This window comes from Lepisma saccharinum, chromosome 20 (genome assembly GCF_977018435.1).
Source record: "Lepisma saccharinum chromosome 20, izLepSacc3.1, whole genome shotgun sequence".
In the NCBI taxonomy this organism is placed as follows: domain Eukaryota; kingdom Metazoa; phylum Arthropoda; class Insecta; order Zygentoma; family Lepismatidae; genus Lepisma; species Lepisma saccharinum.
This window is the reverse complement of record NC_139248.1, coordinates 21,283,960-21,311,630: the sequence shown is the minus strand read 5'-3', so window position 1 is coordinate 21,311,630 and position 27,671 is coordinate 21,283,960. Positions and strand designations below refer to the sequence as shown.

General features: G+C 38.1%; 1 protein-coding gene across 1 annotated transcript in view; it reads left to right on the top strand.

Moving 5' to 3' along the window:
• Nucleotides 1–27,671, top strand: part of LOC146003546 (uncharacterized) — a 295,640-nt gene that overhangs the window by 257,071 nt on the left and 10,898 nt on the right. The window contains exons 5-7 of the mRNA XM_083141840.1: nucleotides 20,700–20,753; nucleotides 22,416–22,434; nucleotides 24,430–24,562. Of these exons, the coding sequence (XP_082997966.1) occupies nucleotides 20,700–20,753; nucleotides 22,416–22,434; nucleotides 24,430–24,562 (206 nt within the window). The remainder of the gene's footprint in view (nucleotides 1–20,699; nucleotides 20,754–22,415; nucleotides 22,435–24,429; nucleotides 24,563–27,671) is intronic.

Here is a 27,671-nt window from a genome sequence, read left to right as displayed (position 1 = left end):
AATGAGAGCCTAGGAGATTCGGCTGGAACAGTCAGCTTTACAATTAATTTTTAAGAGTTCAAAATTTCTGTTCTACGTTGACATTGTAGATGTGATGTTAAAATTCGAAGTTTACTGGTGAAGGGTCTATGAAATGTCTAGCACAAGTAGTTGACGTATTATTCTAGTTTTAAGTGATTCAAAATCTAGAGTGAGTTCTGTCATTTTAGTATTTGTGTTGATCGATCAAAAGTGGCTTGCGTATTCTGCCCTTATCGTTCTAAACTCCCACAACGGAGAGGTTCGGCTTTGAGGTAGTCTGCACAGGTAATCCTTGCCGGTAAGGAGAGCTTAGGATATTTGGCTGGAACAGTCTGCTTTACAATTAATTTTTGGGAGTTCAAAATTTCTGTTCTATGTTCACATTGTAGATGTGATGTTAAAATTCAAAGTTTACTGGTGAAGGGTCTATGAAATGTCTAGCTCAAGTAGTTGACGTATTATTCTAGTTTTAAGTGATTCAAAATTTAGAGTGAGTTCTGTCATTTTAGTATTTGTGTTGATCGATCAAAAGTGGCTTGCGTATTCTGCCCTTATCGTTCTAAACTCCCACAACGGAGAGGTTCGGCTTTGAGGTAGTCTGCACAGGTATTCCTTGCCGGTAAGGAGAGCTTAGGATATTTGGCTGGAACAGTCGGCTTTACAATTAATTTTTGGGAGTTCAAAATTTCTGTTCTATGTTCACATTGTAGATGTGATGTTAAAATTCGAAGTTTACTGGTGAAGGGTCTATGAAATGTCTAGCTCAAGTAGTTGACGTATTATTCTAGTTTTAAGTGATTCAAAATTTAGAGTGAGTTCTGTCATTTTAGTATTTGTGTTGATCGATTAAAAGTGGCTTGCGCATTCTGCCCTTATCGTTCTAAACTCCCACAACGGAGAGGTTCGGCTTTGAGGTAGTCTGCACAGGTAATCCTTGCCAGTAATGAGAGCTTAGGATATTTGGCTGGAACAGTCGGCTTTACAATTAATTCTTGGGAGTTCAAAATTTCACTTCTATGTTCACATTGTAGATGTGATGTTAAAATTCCAAGTTTACTGGTGAAGGGTCTATGAAATGTCTAGCTCAAGCAGTTGGCATATTATTCTAGTTTTAAGTAATTTAAAATTTAGAGTGAGATTTGTCATTTTAGTATTCGTGTTGATCGATCAAAAGTGGCTTGTATATTCTGCCCTTATCGTTCTAAACTCCCACAACAGAGAGGTTCGGCTTTGAGGTATTCTGCACAGGTAATCCTTACCGGTAATGAGAGCCTTGGAAATTCGGCTGGAACAGTCGGGTTTACAATTAATTCTTGAGAATTCAAAATTTCTGTTCTATGTTGACATTGTAGATGTGATGTTAAAATTCCAAGTTTACTGGTGAAGGGTCTATGAAATGTCTAGCTCAAGTAGTTGACGTATTATTCTAGTTTTAAGTGATTCAAAATTTAGAGTGAGTTCTGTCATTTTAGTATTTGTGTTGATCGATCAAAAGTGGCTTGCGTATTCTGCCCTTATCGTTCTAAACTCCCACAACGGAGAGGTTCGGCTTTGAGGTAGTCTGCACAGGTAATCCTTGCCGGTAAGGAGAGCTTAGGATATTTGGCTGGAACAGTCGGCTTTACAATTAATTTTTGGGAGTTCAAAATTTCTGTTCTATGTTCACATTGAAGATGTGATGTTAAAATTCGAAGTTTACTGGTGAAGGGTCTATGAAATGTCTAGCTCAAGTAGTTGACGTATTATTCTAGTTTTAAGTGATTCAAAATTTAGAGTGAGTTCTGTCATTTTAGTATTTGTGTTGATCGATCAAAAGTGGCTTGCGTATTCTGCCCTTATCGTTCTAAACTCCCACAACGGAGAGGTTCGGCTTTGAGGTAGTCTGCACAGGTAATCCTTGCCGGTAATGAGAGCCTAGGAGATTCGGCTGGAACAGTCAGCTTTACATTTAATTTTTAAGAGTTCAAAATTTCTGTTCTACGTTGACATTGTAGATGTGATGTTAAAATTCGAAGTTTACTGGTGAAGGGTCTATGAAATGTCTAGCTCAAGTAGTTGACGTATTATTCTAGTTTTAAGTGATTCAAAATTTAGAGTGAGTTCTGTCATTTTAGTATTTGTGTTGATCGATCATAAGTGGCTTGCGTATTCTGCCCTTATCGTTCTAAACTCCCACAACGGAGAGGTTCGGCTTTGAGATAGTCTGCACAGGTAATCCTTGCCGGTAAGGAGAGCTTAGGATATTTGGCTGGAACAGTCGGCTTTACAATTAATTTTTGGGAGTTCAAAATTTCTGTTCTATGTTCACATTGTAGATGTGATGTTAAAATTCGAAGTTTACTGGTGAAGGGTCTATGAAATGTCTAGCTCAAGTAGTTGACGTATTATTCTAGTTTTAAGTGATTCAAAATCTAGAGTGAGTTCTGTCATTTTAGTATTTGTGTTGATCGATCAAAAGTGGCTTGCGTATTCTGCCCTTATCGTTCTAAACTCCCACAACGGAGAGGTTCGGCTTTGAGGTAGTCTGCACAGGTAATCCTTGCCGGTAAGGAGAGCTTAGGATATTTGGCTGGAACAGTCGGCTTTACAATTAATTTTTGGGAGTTCAAAATTTCTGTTCTATGTTCACATTGTAGATGTGATGTTAAAATTCGAAGTTTACTGGTGAAGGGTCTATGAAATGTCTAGCTCAAGTAGTTGACGAATTATTATAGTTTTAAGTGATTCAAAATTTAGAGTGAGTTCTGTCATTTTAGTATTTCTGTTGATCGATCAAAAGTGGCTTGCGTATTCTGCCCTTATCGTTCTAAACTCCCACAACGGAGAGGTTCGGCTTTGAAGTAGTCTGCACAGGTAATCCTTGCCGGTAATGAGAGCTTAGGAGATTTGGCTGGAAGAGTCGGCTTTACAAATAATTCTTGGGAGTTCAAAATTTCTGTTCTACGTTGACATTGTAGATGTGATGTTAAAATTCGAAGTTTACTGGTGAAGGGTCTATGAAATGTCTAGCTCAAGTAGTTGACGTATTATTCTAGTTTTAAGTGATTCAAAATTTAGAGTGCGTTCTGTCATTTTAGTATTTGTGTTGATCGATCAAAAGTGGCTTGCGTATTCTGCCCTTATCGTTCTAAACTCCCACAACGGAGAGGTTCGGCTTTGAAGCAGTCTGCACAGGTAATCCTTGCCGGTAATGAGAGCTTAGGAGATTTGGCTGGAAGAGTCGGCTTTACAATTAATTCTTGGGAGTTCAAAATTTCTGTTCTACGTTGACATTGTAGATGTGATGTTAAAATTCGAAGTTTACTGGTGAAGGGTCTATGAAATGTCTAGCTCAAGTAGTTGACGTATTATTCTAGTTTTAAGTGATTCAAAATTTAGAGTGAGTTCTGTCATTTTAGTATTTGTGTTGATCGATCAAAAGTGGCTTGCGTATTCTGCCCTTATCGTTCTAAACTCCCACAACGGAGAGGTTCGGCTTTGAGGTAGTCTGCACAGGTAATCCTTTCCGGTAAGGAGAGCTTAGGATATTTGGCTGGAACAGTCGGCTTTACAATTAATTTTTGGGAGTTCAAAATTTCTGTTCTATGTTCACATTGTAGATGTGATGTTAAAATTCGAAGTTTACTGGTGAAGGGTCTATGAAATGTCTAGCTCAAGTAGTTGACGTATTATTCTAGTTTTAAGTGATTCAAAATTTAGAGTGAGTTCTGTCATTTTAGTATTTGTGTTGATCGATCAAAAGTGGCTTGCGTATTCTGCCCTTATCGTTCTAAACTCCCACAACGGAGAGGTTCGGTTTTGAGGTAGTCTGCACAGGTAATCCTTGCCGGTAATGAGAGCCTTGGAGATTCGGCTGGAACAGTCAGCATTACAATTAATTTTTAAGAGTTCAAAATTTCTGTTCTACGTTGACTTTGTAGATGTGATGTTAAAATTCGAAGTTTACTGGTGAAGGGTCTATGAAATGTCTAGCTCAAGTAGTTGACGTATTATTCTAGTTTTAAGTGATTCAAAATTTAGAGTGAGTTCTGTCATTTTAGTATTTGTGTTGATCGATCAAAAGTGGCTTGCGTATTCTGCCCTTATCGTTCTAAACTCCCACAACGGAGAGGTTCGGCTTTGAGGTAGTCTGCACAGGTATTCCTTGCCGGTAAGGAGAGCTTAGGATATTTGGCTGGAACAGTCGGCTTTACAATTAATTTTTGGGAGTTCAAAATTTCTGTTCTATGTTCACATTGTAGATGTGATGTTAAAATTCGAAGTTTACTGGTGAAGGGTCTATGAAATGTCTAGCTCAAGTAGTTGACGTATTATTCTAGTTTTAAGTGATTCAAAATTTAGAGTGAGTTCTGTCATTTTAGTATTTCTGTTGATCGATCAAAAGTGGCTTGCGTATTCTGCCCTTATCGTTCTAAACTCCCACAACGGAGAGGTTTGGCTTTGAGGTAGTCTGCACAGGTAATCCTTGCCGGTAATGAGAGCCTAGGAGATTCGGCTGGAACAGTCAACTTTACAATTAATTTTTAAGAGTTCAAAATTTCTGTTCTACGTTGACATTGTAGATGTGATGTTAAAATTCGAAGTTTACTGGTGAAGGGTCTATGAAATGTCTAGCTCAAGTAGTTGACGTATTATTCTAGTTTTAAGTGATTCAAAATTTAGAGTGAGTTCTGTCATTTTAGTATTTGTGTTGATCGATCAAAAGTGGCTTGCGTATTCTGCCCTTATCGTTCTAAACTCCCACAACGGAGAGGTTCGGCTTTGAGGTAGTCTGCACAGGTAATCCTTGCCGGTAAGGAGAGCTTAGGATATTTGGCTGGAACAGTCGGCTTTACAATTAATTTTTGGGAGTTCAAAATTTCTGTTCTATGTTCACATTGTAGATGTGATGTTAAAATTCGAAGTTTACTGGTGAAGGGTCTATGAAATGTCTAGCTCAAGTAGTTGACGTATTATTCTAGTTTTAAGTGATTCAAAATTTAGAGTGAGTTCTGTCATTTTAGTATTTGTGTTGATCGATCAAAAGTGGCTTGCGTATTCTGCCCTTATCGTTCTAAACTCCCACAACGGAGAGGTTCGGCTTTGAAGTAGTCTGCACAGGTAATCCTTGCCGGTAATGAGAGCTTAGGAGATTTGGCTGGAAGAGTCGGCTTTACAAATAATTCTTGGGAGTTCAAAATTTCTGTTCTACGTTGACATTGTAGATGTGATGTTAAAATTCGAAGTTTACTGGTGAAGGGTCTATGAAATGTCTAGCTCAAGTAGTTGACGTATTATTCTAGTTTTAAGTGATTCAAAATTTAGAGTGAGTTCTGTCATTTTAGTATTTGTGTTGATCGATCATAAGTGGCTTGCGTATTCTGCCCTTATCGTTCTAAACTCCCACAACGGAGAATTTCGGCTTTGAAGCAGTCTGCACAGGTAATCCTTGCCGGTAATGAGAGCTTAGGAGATTTGGCTGGAAGAGTCGGCTTTACAATTCATTCTTGGGAGTTCAAAATTTCTGTTCTACGTTGACATTGTAGATGTGATGTTAAAATTCGAAGTTTACTGGTGAAGGGTCTATGAAATGTCTAGCTCAAGTAGTTGACGTATTATTCTAGTTTTAAGTGATTCAAAATTTAGAGTGAGTTCTGTCATTTTAGTATTTGTGTTGATCGATCAAAAGTGGCTTGCGTATTCTGCCCTTATCGTTCTAAACTCCCACAACGGAGAGGTTCGGCTTTGAGGTAGTCTGCACAGGTAATCCTTGCCGGTAATGAGAGCTTAGGATATTTGGCTGGAACAGTCGGCTTTACAATTAATTTTTGGGAGTTCAAAATTTCTGTTCTATGTTCACATTGTAGATGTGATGTGAAATTCGAAGTTTACTGGTGAAGGGTCTATGAAATGTCTAGCTCAAGCAGTTGGCATATTATTCTAGTTTTAAGTAATTTAAAATTTAGAGTGAGATTTGTCATTTTAGTATTCGTGTTGATCGATCAAAAGTGGCTTGTGTATTCTGCCCTTATCGTTCTAAACTCCCACAACGGAGAGGTTCGGCTTTGAAGAAGTCTGCACAGGTAATCATTGCCGGTAATGAGAGCGTAGGAGATTCGGCTGGAACAGTCAGCTTTACAATTAATTTTTGGGAGTTAAAAATTTCTGTTCTATGTTCACATTGTAGATGTGATGTTAAAATTCGAAGTTTACTGGTGAAGGGTCTATGAAATGTCTAGCTCAAGCAGTTGGCATATTATTCTAGTTTTAAGTAATTTAAAATTTAGAGTGAGTTCTGTCGTTTTTGTATTCGTGTTGATCGATCAAATGTGGCTTGTATATTCTGCCCTTATCGTTCTAAACTCCCACAACAGAGAGGTTCGGCTTTGAGGTATTCTGCACAGGTAATCCTTACCGGTAATGAGAGCCTTGGAAATTCGGCTGGAACAGTCGGGTTTACAATTAATTCTTGAGAATTCAAAATTTCTGTTCTATGTTGACATTGTAGATGTGATGTTAAAATTCCAAGTTTACTGGTGAAGGGTCTATGAAATGTCTAGCTCAAGTAGTTGACGTATTATTCTAGTTTTAAGTGATTCAAAATTTAGAGTGAGTTCTGTCATTTTAGTATTTGTGTTGATCGATCAAAAGTGGCTTGCGTATTCTGCCCTTATCGTTCTAAACTCCCACAACGGAGAGGTTCGGCTTTGAGGTAGTCTGCACAGGTAATCCTTGCCGGTAAGGAGAGCTTAGGATATTTGGCTGGAACAGTCGGCTTTACAATTAATTTTTGGGAGTTCAAAATTTCTGTTCTATGTTCACATTGAAGATGTGATGTTAAAATTCGAAGTTTACTGGTGAAGGGTCTATGAAATGTCTAGCTCAAGTAGTTGACGTATTATTCTAGTTTTAAGTGATTCAAAATTTAGAGTGAGTTCTGTCATTTTAGTATTTGTGTTGATCGATCAAAAGTGGCTTGCGTATTCTGCCCTTATCGTTCTAAACTCCCACAACGGAGAGGTTCGGCTTTGAGGTAGTCTGCACAGGTAATCCTTGCCGGTAATGAGAGCCTAGGAGATTCGGCTGGAACAGTCAGCTTTACAATTAATTTTTAAGAGTTCAAAATTTCTGTTCTACGTTGACATTGTAGATGTGATGTTAAAATTCGAAGTTTACTGGTGAAGGGTCTATGAAATGTCTAGCTCAAGTAGTTGACGTATTATTCTAGTTTTAAGTGATTCAAAATTTAGAGTGAGTTCTGTCATTTTAGTATTTGTGTTGATCGATCATAAGTGGCTTGCGTATTCTGCCCTTATCGTTCTAAACTCCCACAACGGAGAGGTTCGGCTTTGAGGTAGTCTGCACAGGTAATCCTTGCCGGTAAGGAGAGCTTAGGATATTTGGCTGGAACAGTCGGCTTTACAATTAATTTTTGGGAGTTCAAAATTTCTGTTCTATGTTCACATTGTAGATGTGATGTTAAAATTCGAAGTTTACTGGTGAAGGGTCTATGAAATGTCTAGCTCAAGTAGTTGACGTATTATTCTAGTTTTAAGTGATTCAAAATCTAGAGTGAGTTCTGTCATTTTAGTATTTGTGTTGATCGATCAAAAGTGGCTTGCGTATTCTGCCCTTATCGTTCTAAACTCCCACAACGGAGAGGTTCGGCTTTGAGGTAGTCTGCACAGGTAATCCTTGCCGGTAAGGAGAGCTTAGGATATTTGGCTGGAACAGTCGGCTTTACAATTAATTTTTGGGAGTTCAAAATTTCTGTTCTATGTTCACATTGTAGATGTGATGTTAAAATTCGAAGTTTACTGGTGAAGGGTCTATGAAATGTCTAGCTCAAGTAGTTGACGAATTATTATAGTTTTAAGTGATTCAAAATTTAGAGTGAGTTCTGTCATTTTAGTATTTCTGTTGATCGATCAAAAGTGGCTTGCGTATTCTGCCCTTATCGTTCTAAACTCCCACAACGGAGAGGTTCGGCTTTGAAGTAGTCTGCACAGGTAATCCTTGCCGGTAATGAGAGCTTAGGAGATTTGGCTGGAAGAGTCGGCTTTACAAATAATTCTTGGGAGTTCAAAATTTCTGTTCTACGTTGACATTGTAGATGTGATGTTAAAATTCGAAGTTTACTGGTGAAGGGTCTATGAAATGTCTAGCTCAAGTAGTTGACGTATTATTCTAGTTTTAAGTGATTCAAAATTTAGAGTGCGTTCTGTCATTTTAGTATTTGTGTTGATCGATCAAAAGTGGCTTGCGTATTCTGCCCTTATCGTTCTAAACTCCCACAACGGAGAGGTTCGGCTTTGAAGCAGTCTGCACAGGTAATCCTTGCCGGTAATGAGAGCTTAGGAGATTTGGCTGGAAGAGTCGGCTTTACAATTAATTCTTGGGAGTTCAAAATTTCTGTTCTACGTTGACATTGTAGATGTGATGTTAAAATTCGAAGTTTACTGGTGAAGGGTCTATGAAATGTCTAGCTCAAGTAGTTGACGTATTATTCTAGTTTTAAGTGATTCAAAATTTAGAGTGAGTTCTGTCATTTTAGTATTTGTGTTGATCGATCAAAAGTGGCTTGCGTATTCTGCCCTTATCGTTCTAAACTCCCACAACGGAGAGGTTCGGCTTTGAGGTAGTCTGCACAGGTAATCCTTTCCGGTAAGGAGAGCTTAGGATATTTGGCTGGAACAGTCGGCTTTACAATTAATTTTTGGGAGTTCAAAATTTCTGTTCTATGTTCACATTGTAGATGTGATGTTAAAATTCGAAGTTTACTGGTGAAGGGTCTATGAAATGTCTAGCTCAAGTAGTTGACGTATTATTCTAGTTTTAAGTGATTCAAAATTTAGAGTGAGTTCTGTCATTTTAGTATTTGTGTTGATCGATCAAAAGTGGCTTGCGTATTCTGCCCTTATCGTTCTAAACTCCCACAACGGAGAGGTTCGGTTTTGAGGTAGTCTGCACAGGTAATCCTTGCCGGTAATGAGAGCCTTGGAGATTCGGCTGGAACAGTCAGCATTACAATTAATTTTTAAGAGTTCAAAATTTCTGTTCTACGTTGACTTTGTAGATGTGATGTTAAAATTCGAAGTTTACTGGTGAAGGGTCTATGAAATGTCTAGCTCAAGTAGTTGACGTATTATTCTAGTTTTAAGTGATTCAAAATTTAGAGTGAGTTCTGTCATTTTAGTATTTGTGTTGATCGATCAAAAGTGGCTTGCGTATTCTGCCCTTATCGTTCTAAACTCCCACAACGGAGAGGTTCGGCTTTGAGGTAGTCTGCACAGGTATTCCTTGCCGGTAAGGAGAGCTTAGGATATTTGGCTGGAACAGTCGGCTTTACAATTAATTTTTGGGAGTTCAAAATTTCTGTTCTATGTTCACATTGTAGATGTGATGTTAAAATTCGAAGTTTACTGGTGAAGGGTCTATGAAATGTCTAGCTCAAGTAGTTGACGTATTATTCTAGTTTTAAGTGATTCAAAATTTAGAGTGAGTTCTGTCATTTTAGTATTTCTGTTGATCGATCAAAAGTGGCTTGCGTATTCTGCCCTTATCGTTCTAAACTCCCACAACGGAGAGGTTTGGCTTTGAGGTAGTCTGCACAGGTAATCCTTGCCGGTAATGAGAGCCTAGGAGATTCGGCTGGAACAGTCAGCTTTACAATTAATTTTTAAGAGTTCAAAATTTCTGTTCTACGTTGACATTGTAGATGTGATGTTAAAATTCGAAGTTTACTGGTGAAGGGTCTATGAAATGTCTAGCTCAAGTAGTTGACGTATTATTCTAGTTTTAAGTGATTCAAAATTTAGAGTGAGTTCTGTCATTTTAGTATTTGTGTTGATCGATCAAAAGTGGCTTGCGTATTCTGCCCTTATCGTTCTAAACTCCCACAACGGAGAGGTTCGGCTTTGAGGTAGTCTGCACAGGTAATCCTTGCCGGTAAGGAGAGCTTAGGATATTTGGCTGGAACAGTCGGCTTTACAATTAATTTTTGGGAGTTCAAAATTTCTGTTCTATGTTCACATTGTAGATGTGATGTTAAAATTCGAAGTTTACTGGTGAAGGGTCTATGAAATGTCTAGCTCAAGTAGTTGACGTATTATTCTAGTTTTAAGTGATTCAAAATTTAGAGTGAGTTCTGTCATTTTAGTATTTGTGTTGATCGATCAAAAGTGGCTTGCGTATTCTGCCCTTATCGTTCTAAACTCCCACAACGGAGAGGTTCGGCTTTGAAGTAGTCTGCACAGGTAATCCTTGCCGGTAATGAGAGCTTAGGAGATTTGGCTGGAAGAGTCGGCTTTACAAATAATTCTTGGGAGTTCAAAATTTCTGTTCTACGTTGACATTGTAGATGTGATGTTAAAATTCGAAGTTTACTGGTGAAGGGTCTATGAAATGTCTAGCTCAAGTAGTTGACGTATTATTCTAGTTTTAAGTGATTCAAAATTTAGAGTGAGTTCTGTCATTTTAGTATTTGTGTTGATCGATCAAAAGTGGCTTGCGTATTCTGCCCTTATCGTTCTAAACTCCCACAACGGAGAGGTTCGGCTTTGAGGTAGTCTGCACAGGTAATCCTTGCCAGTAATGAGAGCTTAGGATATTTGGCTGGAACAGTCGGCTTTACAATTAATTCTTGGGAGTTCAAAATTTCACTTCTATGTTCACATTGTAGATGTGATGTTAAAATTCCAAGTTTACTGGTGAAGGGTCTATGAAATGTCTAGCTCAAGCAGTTGGCATATTATTCTAGTTTTAAGTAATTTAAAATTTAGAGTGAGATTTGTCATTTTAGTATTCGTGTTGATCGATCAAAAGTGGCTTGTATATTCTGCCCTTATCGTTCTAAACTCCCACAACGGAGAGGTTCGGCTTTGAGGTATTCTGCACAGGTAATCCTTACCGGTAATGAGAGCCTTGGAAATTCGGCTGGAACAGTCGGCTTTACAATTAATTCTTGAGAATTCAAAATTTCTGTTCTATGTTGACATTGTAGATGTGATGTTAAAATTCCAAGTTTACTGGTGAAGGGTCTATGAAATGTCTAGCTCAAGTAGTTGACGTATTATTCTAGTTTTAAGTGATTCAAAATTTAGAGTGAGTTCTGTCATTTTAGTATTTGTGTTGATCGATCAAAAGTGGCTTGCGTATTCTGCCCTTATCGTTCTAAACTCCCACAACGGAGAGGTTCGGCTTTGAGGTAGTCTGCACAGGTAATCCTTGCCGGTAAGGAGAGCTTAGGATATTTGGCTGGAACAGTCGGCTTTACAATTAATTTTTGGGAGTTCAAAATTTCTGTTCTATGTTCACATTGAAGATGTGATGTTAAAATTCGAAGTTTACTGGTGAAGGGTCTATGAAATGTCTAGCTCAAGTAGTTGACGTATTATTCTAGTTTTAAGTGATTCAAAATTTAGAGTGAGTTCTGTCATTTTAGTATTTGTGTTGATCGATCAAAAGTGGCTTGCGTATTCTGCCCTTATCGTTCTAAACTCCCACAACGGAGAGGTTCGGCTTTGAGGTAGTCTGCACAGGTAATCCTTGCCGGTAATGAGAGCCTAGGAGATTCGGCTGGAACAGTCAGCTTTACAATTAATTTTTAAGAGTTCAAAATTTCTGTTCTACGTTGACATTGTAGATGTGATGTTAAAATTCGAAGTTTACTGGTGAAGGGTCTATGAAATGTCTAGCTCAAGTAGTTGACGTATTATTCTAGTTTTAAGTGATTCAAAATTTAGAGTGAGTTCTGTCATTTTAGTATTTGTGTTGATCGATCATAAGTGGCTTGCGTATTCTGCCCTTATCGTTCTAAACTCCCACAACGGAGAATTTCGGCTTTGAAGCAGTCTGCACAGGTAATCCTTGCCGGTAATGAGAGCTTAGGAGATTTGGCTGGAAGAGTCGGCTTTACAATTCATTCTTGGGAGTTCAAAATTTCTGTTCTACGTTGACATTGTAGATGTGATGTTAAAATTCGAAGTTTACTGGTGAAGGGTCTATGAAATGTCTAGCTCAAGTAGTTGACGTATTATCCTAGTTTTAAGTGATTCAAAATTTAGAGTGAGTTCTGTCATTTTAGTATTTGTGTTGATCGATCAAAAGTGGCTTGCGTATTCTGCCCTTATCGTTCTAAACTCCCACAACGGAGAGGTTCGGCTTTGAGGTAGTCTGCACAGGTAATCCTTGCCGGTAATGAGAGCTTAGGATATTTGGCTGGAACAGTCGGCTTTACAATTAATTTTTGGGAGTTCAAAATTTCTGTTCTATGTTCACATTGTAGATGTGATGTTAAAATTCGAAGTTTACTGGTGAAGGGTCTATGAAATGTCTAGCTCAAGCAGTTGGCATATTATTCTAGTTTTAAGTAATTTAAAATTTAGAGTGAGATTTGTCATTTTAGTATTCGTGTTGATCGATCAAAAGTGGCTTGTGTATTCTGCCCTTATCGTTCTAAACTCCCACAACGGAGAGGTTCGGCTTTGAAGAAGTCTGCACAGGTAATCATTGCCGGTAATGAGAGCGTAGGAGATTCGGCTGGAACAGTCAGCTTTACAATTAATTTTTGGGAGTTAAAAATTTCTGTTCTATGTTCACATTGTAGATGTGATGTTAAAATTCGAAGTTTACTGGTGAAGGGTCTATGAAATGTCTAGCTCAAGCAGTTGGCATATTATTCTAGTTTTAAGTAATTTAAAATTTAGAGTGAGTTCTGTCGTTTTTGTATTCGTGTTGATCGATCAAAAGTGGCTTGTATATTCTGCCCTTATCGTTATAAACTCCCACAACGGAGAGGTTCGGCTTTGAGGTAGTCTGCACAGGTAATCCTTGCAGGTAGTGAGAGCCTAGGAGATTCGGCTGGAACAGTCAGCTTTACAATTAATTTTTGGGAGTTCAAAATTTCTGTTCTATGTTCACATTGTAGATGTGATGTTAAAATTCGAAGTTTACTGGTGAAGGGTCTATCAAGTGCCTAGCTCAAGAAGTTGGCGTATTATTATAGTTTTAAGTGATTCATAATTTAGAGTGAGTTCTGTCATTGTAGTATTCGTGTTGATCGATCAAAAGTGGCTTTTGTATTCTGCCCTTATCGTTCTAAACTCCCACAACGGAGAGGTTCGGCTTTGAAGTAGTCTGCACAGGTAATCCTTGCAGGTAATGAGAGCCTTGGAGATTTGGCTGGAGCAGTCGGCATTACAATTAATTTTTGAGAGTTCAAAATTTCTGTTCTATGTTGACATTGTAGATGTGATGTTAAATTTCGAAGTTTACTGGTGAAGGGTATATGAAGTGCCTAGCTCAAGTAGTTGGCGTATTATTCTAGTTTTAAGTGATGCAAAATTTGAGTGAGTTCTGTCATTTTAGTATTCGTGTTTATCTATCAAAAGTGGCTTGCGTATTCTGCCCTTATCGTTCTAAACTCCCACAACGGAGAGGTTCGGCTTTGAAGTAGTCTGCACAGGTAATCCTTGCCGGTAATGAGAGCCTAGGAGATTTGGCTGGAACAGTTGGCTTTACAATTAATTCTTGGGAATTCAAAATTTCTGTTCTATGTTGACATTGTAGATGTGATGTTAAAATTCGAAGTTTACTGGTGAAGGGTCTATGAAATGTCTAGTTCAAGTAGTTGACGTATTATTCTAGTTTTAAGTGATTCAAAATTTAGAGTGAGTTCTGTCATATTAGTATTCGTGTTGATCGATCAAAAGTGTCTTGTGTATTCTGCCCTTATCGTTCTAAACTCCCACAACGGAGAGGTTCGGCTTTGAGGTATTCTGCACAGGAAATCCTTGCAGGTAATGAGAGCCTAGGAAAGTCGGCTTTACAATTAATTTTTCGGAGTTCAAAATTTCTTTTCTATGTCGATTTTGTAGATGTGATGTTAAAATTCGAAGTATACCGGTGAACGGTATATCAAGTGCCTAGCTCAAGTAGTTGGCGTATTTTTATAGTTTTAAGTGATTCAAAATTTAGAGATAGTTCTATAATTTAAGTATTCGTGTTGATCGATCAACAGTGGCTTGTGTATAATGCTCTTCAGTACAATATCTTCTTGTTAGCTCCATTGCCTCGTTTCTCTCTTCTTCCTGAGATATATTTCTTCTCTCAGTTTCATCATTGAATGCTCGTCCATTCTGCTGTCTTTCTTCTCTTTCCTCTCTCCATCTAAGATTTCCCCTTCTGTCATATCTCTGAAATCTATTTCGGCCTCTATATGTCCTATCATATCCCTGGTACCTTCCATCTCCAACAAACTCTTGATTCCTGACGTAATCGTTCCTATTTCTCAAGTTGATTTCTCTTCCCCTGTCCTGGTCCTGACCTCTCAAGTCCGGATTTCTAACCTCGAACTCTTATCTTCGGAACTTTTGCTTGTTATGATTATCTTCGTCATCATAACTTTCTTTGAATAAGGTCGACCATCCCTGTCATTCCTCTCTCTCCCAAGAGTTTTGAGTTTTTTTGAACATATTTTCTGTCCTTAGGTATTCTATTAAGTCATCCACTTTCTTTATTTTCACCGCCGCTATAGCTCTTTGGATTCTTACTGGTAGCGTTTGGATTACTTGTTTAACTAATTCCTCTTCACTGCATCCTTCTTTCAAATTCTTAAAGCTTCTCAAGTTTTCCCATGTACGTTTATCAAGACTTTCAATTTTTGACCAGTCGATGTGTTTTCGTTTTAGGGCTTCCAATTGCCTTTCCTTGATGTCTTGGCTACAATTGTAATCTAAAAACTTTCGACTGAATTCTCGAAAGTCTTTGAATTTGTGTTGGTTTAATTGGTACCACCCAGCTGCTGACTGTTCGCAACACGTGTCAATGAGACTAAGAGTCATGTAATCGGGGATTCTCATTAAACGTATATTCGTTGTAAGCTCCTTCAGGAATTTCCTTGGGCATGTTTCTGATATATTTCCATTAAATTTAGGCATATGCTGTAATTCCTGAGGTCTAGGTATCCTTGATATATATCTTTCACAGCCTTTGTATTCTTCTTCTAGCGTATCTAAAAATTTCTCATTGTTGCTTCCTTCTTCACTACTCTTCCATTTTCTCTTTCTCCTTTGGTGAGATCTTTTCCCATATTCTTTTTTCTTTTCCTCTTCTGTTGTAGACTCATCGCTAGAGCTTTCTTCTTTTATCTCTCTCTTCATATAAGTCTTTTCCTTGCTGCATCGAAAATTGGATCTAGCATTCCTTTCTCTTACTGATATATTCTCTAATCTTCTTTCCACTTCTTCCATTCTCTTCTCTGTCTTATCCATCCTGGATACTGTTCCGTTTATTTTTCTATCCATTTCCTTTCCTTTCTTATCTGCTGCATTCATTTTGGTTCGATTTTCCACAATCTCCTTTTCTATACTATGAGTTTTTACTTGAGTTTCTTGAAGTCCATGCGAGCTTTCTTCTCTGAGTTTTAAAACTTCCCTTTCGATTCTATTATTCATTTCCAAACTTCTATCTTCTATCAGGAGCTTAGCTTCCTCTATCTTGCTTTCGTTTTCTTTTATTTTTGAAATGGCTAATTCTATTTGAGATTTATTTTCAACCAGCTTTTTCTCCAAATTTTCGTTTCTTTGTTTATTTTCCTCTTTGAGATTCGAAACCTCCTCTTCTATTCTTCTATTTATATCTAAACTTGTACTCTCGATTAACAACGTTGTTTCTTCTATCTTGCTTTCCAGCGACTTTCTATTTCCTTCACACGTTTCATTCAATCTCATGGGTTTCGGACCTCGAGGCTTCCAATTTCCTGCTGTTTTCCTCGAGTCTTTCTTCTATCTTTTTATTACTTTCTTCTAACTTTCTACTATTCTCTTTTAATTCTCTACTATTTTCATCTATCTTTTCTTCAAGTCTTCTATTATTCTCTTTTGCTTCTTTCCTATTCTCATCTATATTTTCTTCGAACTTTCTTTCTAATCTTCTGCTATTTTCTTCCATCTGTGTTTTTAATTGTCTATTATTCTCTCTTGCTTCTCTGCTATTCTCATCTATTTTTTTATTATTCTCTTTTAATTCTCTTTCTAATCTTCTGCTATTTTCTTCCATCTGCATCGATAACTTCTGGAACATTCCTTTCATGTTCACATCTTCCGTCTTCTTTAGTTTTTCCTTCATTTTCTCTTCTTCTCTTTCCCTTTTCTTCTCTTCTTTGCAATTTTTGCATACCTAATCTCCTCTTTCACTTATTCCTATGTACTTTTCTCTTTTTATCTTCTCGCATGACCAATGTTTCATTTCTTCGCATGAGCTGCATAGGATAGTTTCTTCCTTATTTCCATCTTTTCCACAGCAGTTTAATATTTTCTTTCTGTCTTCTATTTCCCTTATTATAGTTTCTCTGTTCTCATCTTCGATTTTATTCTCTTCCTCCATTTTGACTTTCTTATTCACAATTCTACTAGTCGTAACGTTGGTCGCCACTATGCTACGACCCTGGGGGTACGTACAAAATTTATTTACCACGGCTACAGATATCTTAATCTCAGGGGATAGGTTCTTTATTCGAGAATTGCAAATAAGAAAGCGTTTTTATAGCCAAGAGGATATAGTTAAATGCGGATCTATATTCTGAAAACTATATACAATACAGAGAAAACATATAGCGAAGCTTGTATATACATTGAATATATATATGTTGATTCCAAATTTACGTCGGTTATATTCTTCTTGAAAGGAAATCTTCTTCTTTCTTCTCGTAATTTCTGGAAAAGGCTTCTTCTTCTATTCTTCCTTCTATTTTGGAAAATACTTCTTCTTTCCTTCTTTCTGTTTTTGGAAAATACTTCTTCTTTTTCTTCTCTTTGATTTGGGAAACGGCTTATTTTCTTCCTTCTATTTTGAGAAAAGGCTTCTTCTTCTTTTCCTTCTTCTAATTTATTTCTTCCCTTTTTAAATCGTAATGTTATTTATTACATATATGCGCTCGCTTTCCCCGTTTCATTGGCAAACGATACAAGCTATACTTATATAGGGTCGTCTAAACTGACAATAGCGCCACCTCCTATGTAACGACCAAAAAGGATATAGCCCAGGATCGCTAACAGCAAGCGCTGCCTATGGCCCAGTGCGTCTAATAAGAAGCGCAACCTTAAGTGCTTCGGGGCGTCTAATTTGGACACAGCGCCACCGAGGGACGGACAAACACAAAAGCTGACGATGTTCTCCTCGTCAGAGGCATGAAATCAAATTTTGATCACTAGGATCAAAAAGGAGAGAGATACATTTCTCAATTCATTTGCTCACTTATTAACTTTCACATACGAGCATATTCTTAATTATCTTAATTGGCAATATACAACTTTTTATTCACTCCTTCCATAATTTTATACTCTTCCTTTATATAGTTCGCATTTACTATAATATATATAATCGCTCTTCTCCGCTCCAAGTTTCTACAGTGAACTCTGCTTTTCTTCATATGGCGTGCTGCCATCTATCGTCGCTCTCGGGAAACATTTCTTCCTTGCATTTTTCATTGTGTCGTCGGAACTGGCACATGAAAAACTGAAAGAAAGTATAGGTAACACTCCACCTTAAAAAATCCAGGGTATGCCACTGGTTTGATCATTCCTATAGCATAACTAGCAATGACACCCATCCTACGTCTTCCAGTGTTGACTATGAACACAAGGCGAGAAGCCACATACCAAATGCGTGACATAATTTATGGTAAGATTGGGTATAAGGAGAGTTAGTGATTTATACTTTCTATTAAAATAGTCATGGAACCCGAAAGATTTGGACGAAAGAGACTCATGGAGGAGTATTCAATTTTGAAGAAACGTAGAAAGAGTGATGATTCGGTAGATGCAGAGCCATTGCCTGGTTCCATATTCGATTGGCGATTTCTACTTAGAGGACAAACTGGGACACCGTTTGAAGGAGACCTATACTTTGGGAAATTAAATTTCCCTACAGACTACCCACTACGAGGGCCTCTTATAGAGTTCATAACGCCCACAGGAAAAATTTAAAACAGGATCACCGTTAAGCCTCACAAGTCAAAAGCAAGGTGAGTGGGATAGTCGAATCAAGATGATAAACCTTACTGAAGGTGTTAAACAGTGAATTCTCTGAAAAATCTTCACCATTAGATACTTTGAAATCAACAGACGAGTTGAAAAAGAAGACTGCACAAGAGAGTTTGGAATTTAACATAAGTAATCTGGAGTTCATACACCTGTTTCCCGAGGTCGCAGAGGAAATCAAGCAGATACTAGACAAGCGACCGAATATAAAAATTTCGAGAGTCGGCAAGACCGAATGTTCCAGTAGTGTAGCTGCTTCTGTTTCAAATGCAGAGACGCAGAAATATAAGGATATCGAACTGCCATTCAACGAATCTGGAAGGAAGAAGTTTGTACCAGTCCTCCGAGCACATTCAGGGAGGACTCCAATACCTCGGCCATACCCAAACACGCCCAATTTTTCAGAGATGCAGCTGCGACAACCAGCTGCAGAAAACAGAATTATCCGAAACCAGCAATCAAGCAACCATACCATTTATTATGGATCGAATAACAAATATCCTTCTTCTTCACGGAATCATCAGGAATGGGAATCGGGCTATCTTCTCCAAGGACTTCGACATCCAATATGTTAGACTCCACATAGAAGTCAAATGCGCCGGGTCCCGCCAATGCATCAGTGGGAAACTTCCACTTCATCCGGGCAGAGATCCCCAATATGTCAGACTCCACGTAGAAGCCAAATGCACAGAGTCCTGCCACAGCATCACTGGCAAATTTTCACGCCACCCGCGCAGAGAACGGGAACACATAATAACTACCCCAGGTGCATGTGAGTGCGCGTACCTAAGTGGTGTATGTAGAGTTTGAAAAATTATGTAAAGTTGAGTTAGATAAAAATAAAAGATTCCCAATAGGATGGTCAGTTAAGAGTTCATTCATGGTATTGAGAAAACGACCCAGTCCGACCGACACGCGATCGACAAGCAATACGTGCAGATTGTCGTGTTGCTTCTGTTCGTAAAGTTACACTGGTTACAAATTGTTCACTTCCAAGCAACACGTGTCACTTGTAGTTTCGGTCTGAAATCTCCTTCAGTGTTTCAAGCAATTTCGAACCACTGCGAATGGAAATTTCCATACTGCCCGATCATTCGTACTCATTTAGCAAAGATAGCTCAAAATAGTCTGAAAACAGAAGGAACTTTGAATATACGTTAGTAAAATTTAGTGTCTGTGTATGACAATATAGTCGGTAGCTTGGTAACACCAATATCCTGCCCAATTATATACACTCATTGACAAAAAAAAAGTTAAGCACCCAGAAGGAAAGGTGAAATTTGAACGTCATTTCGTACACGTGTGTATCTTCTATATGTATATAAATGATTAGAGTTGCAATGATTTGTAACGTCTAGAACGGCCACCAGAGTCCATTAGTTGTGCCACGGCGTTCAGGCCTGATAGCGTTCGTCAGGCGTGTGTGGAGCGTCAGTCAGTCAGTCAACATCGTGAGATAATGTGACCAGCACAGAGAATGCCTCGTAGACGCATCAGACAGCGTTACCAGTACTTGACGGAGTTCGAAAGGGGCTGTATTGGGAGTCAGCATGAGGCCGATTGGTAGAATCGTGTGTAATTGCCAGGCATCTCGGGCATTCAGATGCAACAATGGCCAGATGTTGGCACCAATGGACAGATGAGGGCACCTACAGACGTGTGAAGGTTCGGGTCGACCAAGACAGGCCACACCAAGGGAGGATCGCAGTATTGTGCGCCAAGCATTTTCCAACCCCATCACATCTGCGTCTGATATCCGGACACACGTACAGTGCTCTCTACAGCACCCTGTGTCATCCCACACCATTGGTCGTAAACTGGCAGCAGCCGGACTACGAGTCCACCATCCCATGTGGAGGCTGACTTAACATAAGAATACAAGCGGCTGCGTTTGGAGTGTTGCCGTAACCGGGAGGCGTGGACTGCTGAGGACAGTGACGAGTGGCGTTGCATCGTGTTCAGCGATGAATCTCAGTTCTGCATTACCACGGATGACCACCGCGTGCGAGGATGGCGGCGCCGAGGGGAGAGACAATGTTGTGGTGAGACACACAGGCCCCCTGCCATCTGGTGTGGGGAGCCATTGTGTATGACTTCAGATCCCCTCTGGTTCTGGGGATTCTGACGGTACAGTCCTACGTCACGGACATCCTGTATCCTCATGTGTTACCCCTCTTGAGACAGCATTCTGGTACAGTTTTTCAACACGAGAACGCTCGTCCGCACACGACTTCCGTGGCAAGCAAGATCCCCTGATCTGTCCTCGATAGAACATGTAAGGGATCAGTGCGGACGTCAACTCCGACCCAGTGCCGATTTGCAGGATATCGAGGGCCAGTTGGAACGGCTGTGGGCCGACTTGCCTCGGGAGAGGATACAAAGCCTCTACGACTCAATTCCAAATCGAATCGGCGCATGTATCAAGACCCGAGAGGGTGCCACAACCTACTGACATGGGGTCACTCTGTTGTCCGTTTGATATGATTTTGTAATCATTGCAATACAGTCCCATAACCTGTGCAGTTACACTTCATTTCCATCACTTCTTCTTTGTGCTTCATTTATGTTTTGTCAATGAGTGTATTTCGTGTTTATGTAATTCGTAAATAAATTACAGAGATATAGGTAACCTAAAATGCCAATTTTTCTCTTCTCTAGTTCTCTTCAGGGGATGAAGAACTGACATTTCTTAACGATGAAGATGATGACGCAGTATGTATAACAAATTAGCGTTACAGAATTGTACTATATTTTAAACATACATTGGAGAAAAAGGTCTAAATATGGGCCCCCTTTTTATTTGGTCATTTTCGGAGGAAAAAATTAATATATGAAGCACCTGCCTTTAAAATATATATCAATGAAATATATACTTAAATCTTATAGCATGCTATAATATAGAAGGTCTCCATTTTTTAAGGAAAAAAAAACAATTTCCAAAAAATGGTCAAATGATGTATTTCAAAATTGTGGTCTAAATATGAGCTACTAGTGGCAATATCACAAAAAGCAATTAAAATTTAAAAAACAGTCATTTATCTCTAAAACATTATAAAATTCATATTTATGAATAATCTGTTGTTTTGAAAATCACGCGGAATGGGAAAAATCGAAATTAAGAAAAACATCCAAATATTTGTTGAAAATGTGATCTCAGCCTAGTACCTCATGTCATAGCCCATATTTAGACCATCACGCTATTATTCTTCTTCAATTCATTTTCGCTCTCTGTAGTACATATTTCACAAAAAATTATGGCATTATAAAAGACCACATTTGTATATGTACCGCTAATATCATAACCTGTACAGAGCAGATGACAATTCAGGAAACGGCGAGTTAAAACATACCTGCAAAAAGTTTTCGAAGGTCGCAATTCTATAACAGCGTCCAAGGCCGAAAGTAATCAGCACTTTATCTTGCAAATTGGCGCCGCAACCTTTGTCCTTGACAGATAACCAGTTCCCGTAGCCTCTGCCAGGCTGCATCACCCGGGAGCGCTAATAACTCCAAAACCCATATTTAAACCTTTGCCCATATTTAGACCTTCTCCTCTATCAGTAAAATAAAATGTTCAACTCAATAAAGTTTTATTGAACTTACAACTTTACATGTGGCTGTTTATGCCCAGCATACAATAAATAGTTCAGAAGTAGCTAAATAGCAAAGATGGTTAAGTAGCAGGTGCGTCACTCAGGGATGGTGAAAGGGTATTGGATGGAGGTGACGTAATATCATTCTGCGAAGAGATTACTAGTAGCGGAAAAGACCTGTGTTTTATATGAGCATTACTAAGGCAAATTGTCCATCTTGTTTTCTACATGTCGTGAAAGTTTGTTGTAAACATTGTTTGCAAACCAAGGCTACTCTTCTCTTTGCTTAGTGTGGAATTTGTAATATTCTTACAAGCAAAATATAACGAAAGATTTTTCAAGAATGTAAGAACCCGATGATACTAAAATATTATTTAGGATCGAAATACAACATATTGCATTTTTGTTTTCTTTAACTTCGCCTAGTCTCACTTTTTGTTAATCGCGACGATGAAAATGAATGGTGGTGGGGCAATCTCGAACTCTCATGGACAGGGCACAACAGAAGCTTCACAGAGAATTATACTGGCTGTGGATCCAGAATCCAGATCACCTGAGAATGCAGTGAAGTATACTTCCACAACTAGAAAGAATGTATCTAGTTAATGAAAATAATAAGCACAGTCGTTTGTAAAAAAAAAACAAATAGTGCAAATCATACTACTAATTTCTGACCAAATATATTTTCACTTATAAACAAACAATTTAGTGGTAAATCTAAAAAAAAATATCACTAGGATGAGTAAGTACTTTTAAATTTCCTTTTCATATTTCTTCACAGAAAAAGCTACGAGAAATAGGTAAGTTTTTAAAAGTTTCCTTGATTGTAAACTTCCACTAACTTGCATGTTAGTAGCTACACTGTCTCATAAGTAATTGTAAAGTTGCATTTCATTTAACTGTAGAATATATCAAATGTTTAAGCAGTTTTTCTGCGTCACCAACATTGAATATTTATGTAACATTAAATATATTTGCTAGAAACTTTTTATAATGGTTTAGCAACAGAATTTACAGAAAACACAAAACAATTTGAAATTAAGTTAAACTGTTAGACATAGACCAATTCGTTGTAAAGTATGTAGAGAAACGAGAGTCATTTTCCCATTGTAGATATGGAGAAATGGAGAGAGAGAACTTACTATAACATTTACAATATTCCATCGTGAAAATATAACTCTCTTCCTGTTAATTTACGAAAACTGGGCGCAACCGTTTTTATTTGAATTTCAATAGTTTATCATGCATAAGAACTGATAATGATTATAAATTACAGTTACATAACGCTATTTTCAACAACTAAATTATTAAAATTATATTAATTAGGGTAACTTTTAATAGCTTTTAAAACTTTCAAACGGCCGTGGTATTTTTTACTGTAGTTGATTGGCAACGGAAATAGATGGGCACACTGCCAATACAAGAAGAAAAACGTAGCGACAGATAACATACGTACATGACTACTCGACCGTTAATCGAGACGCGTAACTAATCGATACATACATTATAGTCAACAAACTATTACAAATTCAAGATGAACACTGATATTTGAAAGGGTTAATACAGGGTGTCTACAATTTCGTAAAAATAAAATTCTCTGACTTTTCCACGTTTTCCAGACAAAGAACCAAAATTCTTCAGACCTAGTATGAGGAGATGCTGAAAAGTTTGTAGCCCGACGTAGAAGGAATGCATTTGGAATAATGAAACTTCATAGTTACGCAACATACTCCCCTCGAAGCTCAATGTACTGTCTGGCCCGGTGCTCCAACTTTTGCAAACCACTTTAAGAAATTCTGAAGTTTGCTCCTCGCACCAATGCTCTGTGGCAGTAATCACCTCCTGACTGAGTCAAAATGGCGTCCCTTCAGGTGTTTTTCTTGAGCTGAAGGAACAGAAAGTAGTCCGATGGAGCCAGATAGAGACACTGAAAGTCCAGGTCTCGTAATTTCTGCTGTGTTGCTGCTGCTCGATTGGCAGGGGCATTGTCATGGAGAAACAGGGCACCCTTATTGGGAACTTGGTTGGCCTACAAACTTTTCAGCATCCCCTCGCAATTAGGGCAAGTCATGCCTATACACGTATGTGTAAGAAGGTCACTACATTTTAGGTAAACAGCACACTTAGCATCCAACTTAACCAAGAACCAAGTTAGAAGTAATAACAAGAAGGAAAACTGAACAGAAATTGGCTGTTGGATAGGGGCATGAGATATGAGCTAAAAGGATCACCTCCTGACTAATACTACACAAAGAATACTTTTTATGTAAAAAATCGTAACAATTATAGCATAAATAATACAAAATCATAGTGAAATTTTGTAATATATGTTTCAACTTAACATAACAAAACACAGCCCTAAACTTGCAACAAGACAATCGTAATTGCCAATAGCCACTTGCTGTACTAAGTTTCCTACTTGAAAATAGTTCAAAACATGACCCATTTTCCTAGATTATTTAGCATGAAGTTTCTAATGTAACTACCAGTAATATTCAGTGTATTAATGTGAAGAATAGTTTGTCCACAACAAATTAAAAATACATTTCTTGTCATTTTTCAAAAACCTACTTTTAGTGCACTGCTATGAAAATGTTAATTTCTCCAGAAACACAGTATTTCCTTGACATTCCCAGAAAGCATAAATTCCGGTAGACACCCTGTCAATAATATAAATGACCTTCTCATATTCTTGGGTGGAAGCCCTTTAATAGTAAGATATACATTTATACGAAAATAACCATAATGAAGAATCCCCCACACTGTTATATTACATGTATAACTTTGAATTGCAGTGATGAACTACAAAGTGAGACAGTTCGAAGACGTGATCGAGAACTTTGTGGATCAGGAGTTACCCTCCATCACACACGGGGAAGTGGAGTCCTTTGATGCTTACGGCCACCACCCTAAAGAGAGCACCAAGGCGTAAGTACTCTTTCAAAGGTTTCGGTTTACTTATGGGTGTCGACTCCCGTGGAAATTAACAGCCTCAATTGAAATTAGGAGAAAGCAAACAGAAATAAAGTTCAGTTGATTAATGTACAAACAAAGTATGCCAGTCGCTTTTCCGGTTGGAGGCTGCGCTTCATTGCTATTTCTGGTTCTTTCTCTCCCCCAATCGTCTTCGGGGGTGTGTGGCTTGATGGCAACAAACTCAGTTGCCAAGTAAAAGCTGTAGGAGTAACATTGCTATCCAGAAGCAACGTTGCCGATCATACTTCTGTTTCTACCAGTTGCATACCGATCTCTGTGGGTGGTCGTTCCGGAAACTTGTTGATTTCTGGTCCTGACTATATCGAACTCCTTCGCTTTAGAATACGTTCGGCAACATGTGGTGTATCCGACGCTCACATGTTTCGTATCGCCAAGAGCGTTCGGTGCCTTGTGACTCGAAAAAGTCCGATCGCAGCCAGTGATGTGCATCTACGCGTAAACAACGATAGTCTACATTCTACACGTAGACTATTTTATACACGTAGATTACGTAATCTATGTAAACAACATGGCGAAAGGTGATAACTTAGCAAAGGGCGCCGTGGAATTAAAAGAAAAATTATACTGCGTATCAGTTGCTGATATGTAAGGATAACTTTTCATACTCTTTCTTCCAAATTCGAACAATTCTCACCTAGGAAGAAACCTAATATAGGAAATATTCTAGTGCTTTATTGAAAAAAGACCACTCTTGGCTCACGACTGCCATCTATTGTTGTTTTTTGCATACTATTTATCTTCATCCATAGTTGATAATAGAAGAGTAGAGAAATTTTGTTGTACCTAGGGTTCTTTTGATTTCGTTATGAACCAATAGCCTATAGTTGAAAATGTTACTTTCCTTTCATGAAACCCTTCAAAATTAATTTTAATGCACTTTAGATTGATTGTCTACGTAGTCTATGTAAACTACAAACCAATGTAATCTACGCGTAGATTACGTGTAGACAACGCATGTAGACGTAATCTTATAGTCTACGGCACATCACTGATGGCAGCCGAAGAAAATTCACCTGATCGCTGATTCGCTGTCTTCCATACACCAGCTGGATATGCGACCAGTATAACAAAGATAAGAAATACGCTAGATGCAGGAACCATGATTAGAACTTCATATGCAAATTACTAAATTAGAATAGCAAATTGTTTTATAGACTTTCAAGATTCCACAAATAAGATTTCTATGTTACAGCTCACACAATGTGCACTTTAATCATAAACTTAAGTTGTTAAATCATGAAGTAGCTGCTGAGAATTGACTGTCCCAGAGTAATTTTTGAATCCCGTCTACAAAAAAACTAGACACATGGATGAACTAGGCTAGATCGAAAATTGAAATGAAATTTCCATTATGGAGAATGTGTACGAGTTACAATAAATTCCTAATGAAGAATAAGACCATTCACAATTTTTCTATGAACCTAAGGGACCTCAGTAAAGCAACTATTAACATACTAACATTAATCACATAATCTGTTTATGAAATGGTGTACTGAAAGTAGCAAGCACAAACATATTACAGAAAAATGTATATAACTGTATTCACTATATTTATGGATACTGTATTTACGTATGTACCTGTTGAGTTATAATAAATTTCGATCAGCTTTTAAAGATTTTTGTTGAAAGAGATTCTAAAGTTAATAACAAAATATAAAATAATATGTAGAGGAAGTGTACCAAATGTGCTCCCCCATTTTGTTTTGGGGGCATATCAAGGACACCATGAAGCCAAAATAGACGGTACTAAAGCCTGAAACAGTATATTATGTACCTATTTAGTAAGTTTTCTTCCATAGTTAGAAAACAATGGCTTCATTGTGAAAGTCATATTTTTTCGAAGAGATGCAATTTTGAAGATTGAAAAAAAAAAAACCGTTCCTAATGTGGGCCCCCTTATATTTAGTACAATTAAAAGCAGCAACAGCATAAATTATAGTGATATAAGCTGAAATACAAAACATGAAAAGCTGTGGAATAAAATAAAACGTTTTCTGAAATGTTAAACAGACAGTATTACAAGCTTTATTCAAGATCACCGTTTGCGATGGGTTTCGGGAGCTGTACTTTTAGGTTTGAACTTGACTTGATCAGTTCGTTTACCTACTTGCCTTCAGTAACCACAAAAATGCAAAGGTACCTAAAAATGCAACTCCCAGTCTACTCTACGCACACTTCGCTGGTCAACAGAAGAGAAGCGTGAGGGCTGACCTCACCAGCGTTGCCAACCTCTCAGCTGCGAAAAGTGCTGCTTGAACAGTGAAATTATGCCAAAACGGTACTCAATGGTGCTAGAACATTTATTTTTTTTATTATTATTATTAATGAACAAATAAAAAAATTGCCACTCTCACTGCACATGAAGTCTTGAACTGTACATGAAATCTTGACTTGTTTACACTCGTTCAAAATTGTTTCGTTTCCAGGCAAGTGATACTTTGTACAGGGATGCGCACCAAAGAGTGTTTCATGTTTAGAAATTCTTCCAAATATATTTACAAACACAAATAAAAAGAATCAGTAAAAAAGAAACACAGATACACTTAAACTCATGCTAAAAAAATACACATGAAAAATTAAAATCACACACACACAAACAATATTAGCTACACGCTTTTTTGCAACGGGCAACGGCACAGAACGGTTTCCGAAATGGCAAGATGCGGACCGAACCGAACACCAGCAGAAGGCAAGTTGATTTGCTAACATTCGACTTGAAACACAAAATTCGCCAACAAGGAAAGGCGGTACATTAGCTTTATTTGCGAATCCAACTTTCTAAGATTTCCTGCCATAAATATTCCTCTGGAAAGTAAGGCACCACAAATGGCTGACTCCTTGCGTCGGTGCTGAGAAAGGACAAACCTGAAGGTGGGCCTCATCCACCTTCACCCTCTTCTACGATTTTACGACAGAAAGATGCGGAAGAGATGAAAGACATTGGTGAGTGGGGGATCTGGACCGATTTATCTACTCGTATTTTGTTGGAAACATGTCCACTCCTGAAATAGAGATGTGGAGGTACCTCTTTTCTCTCTCT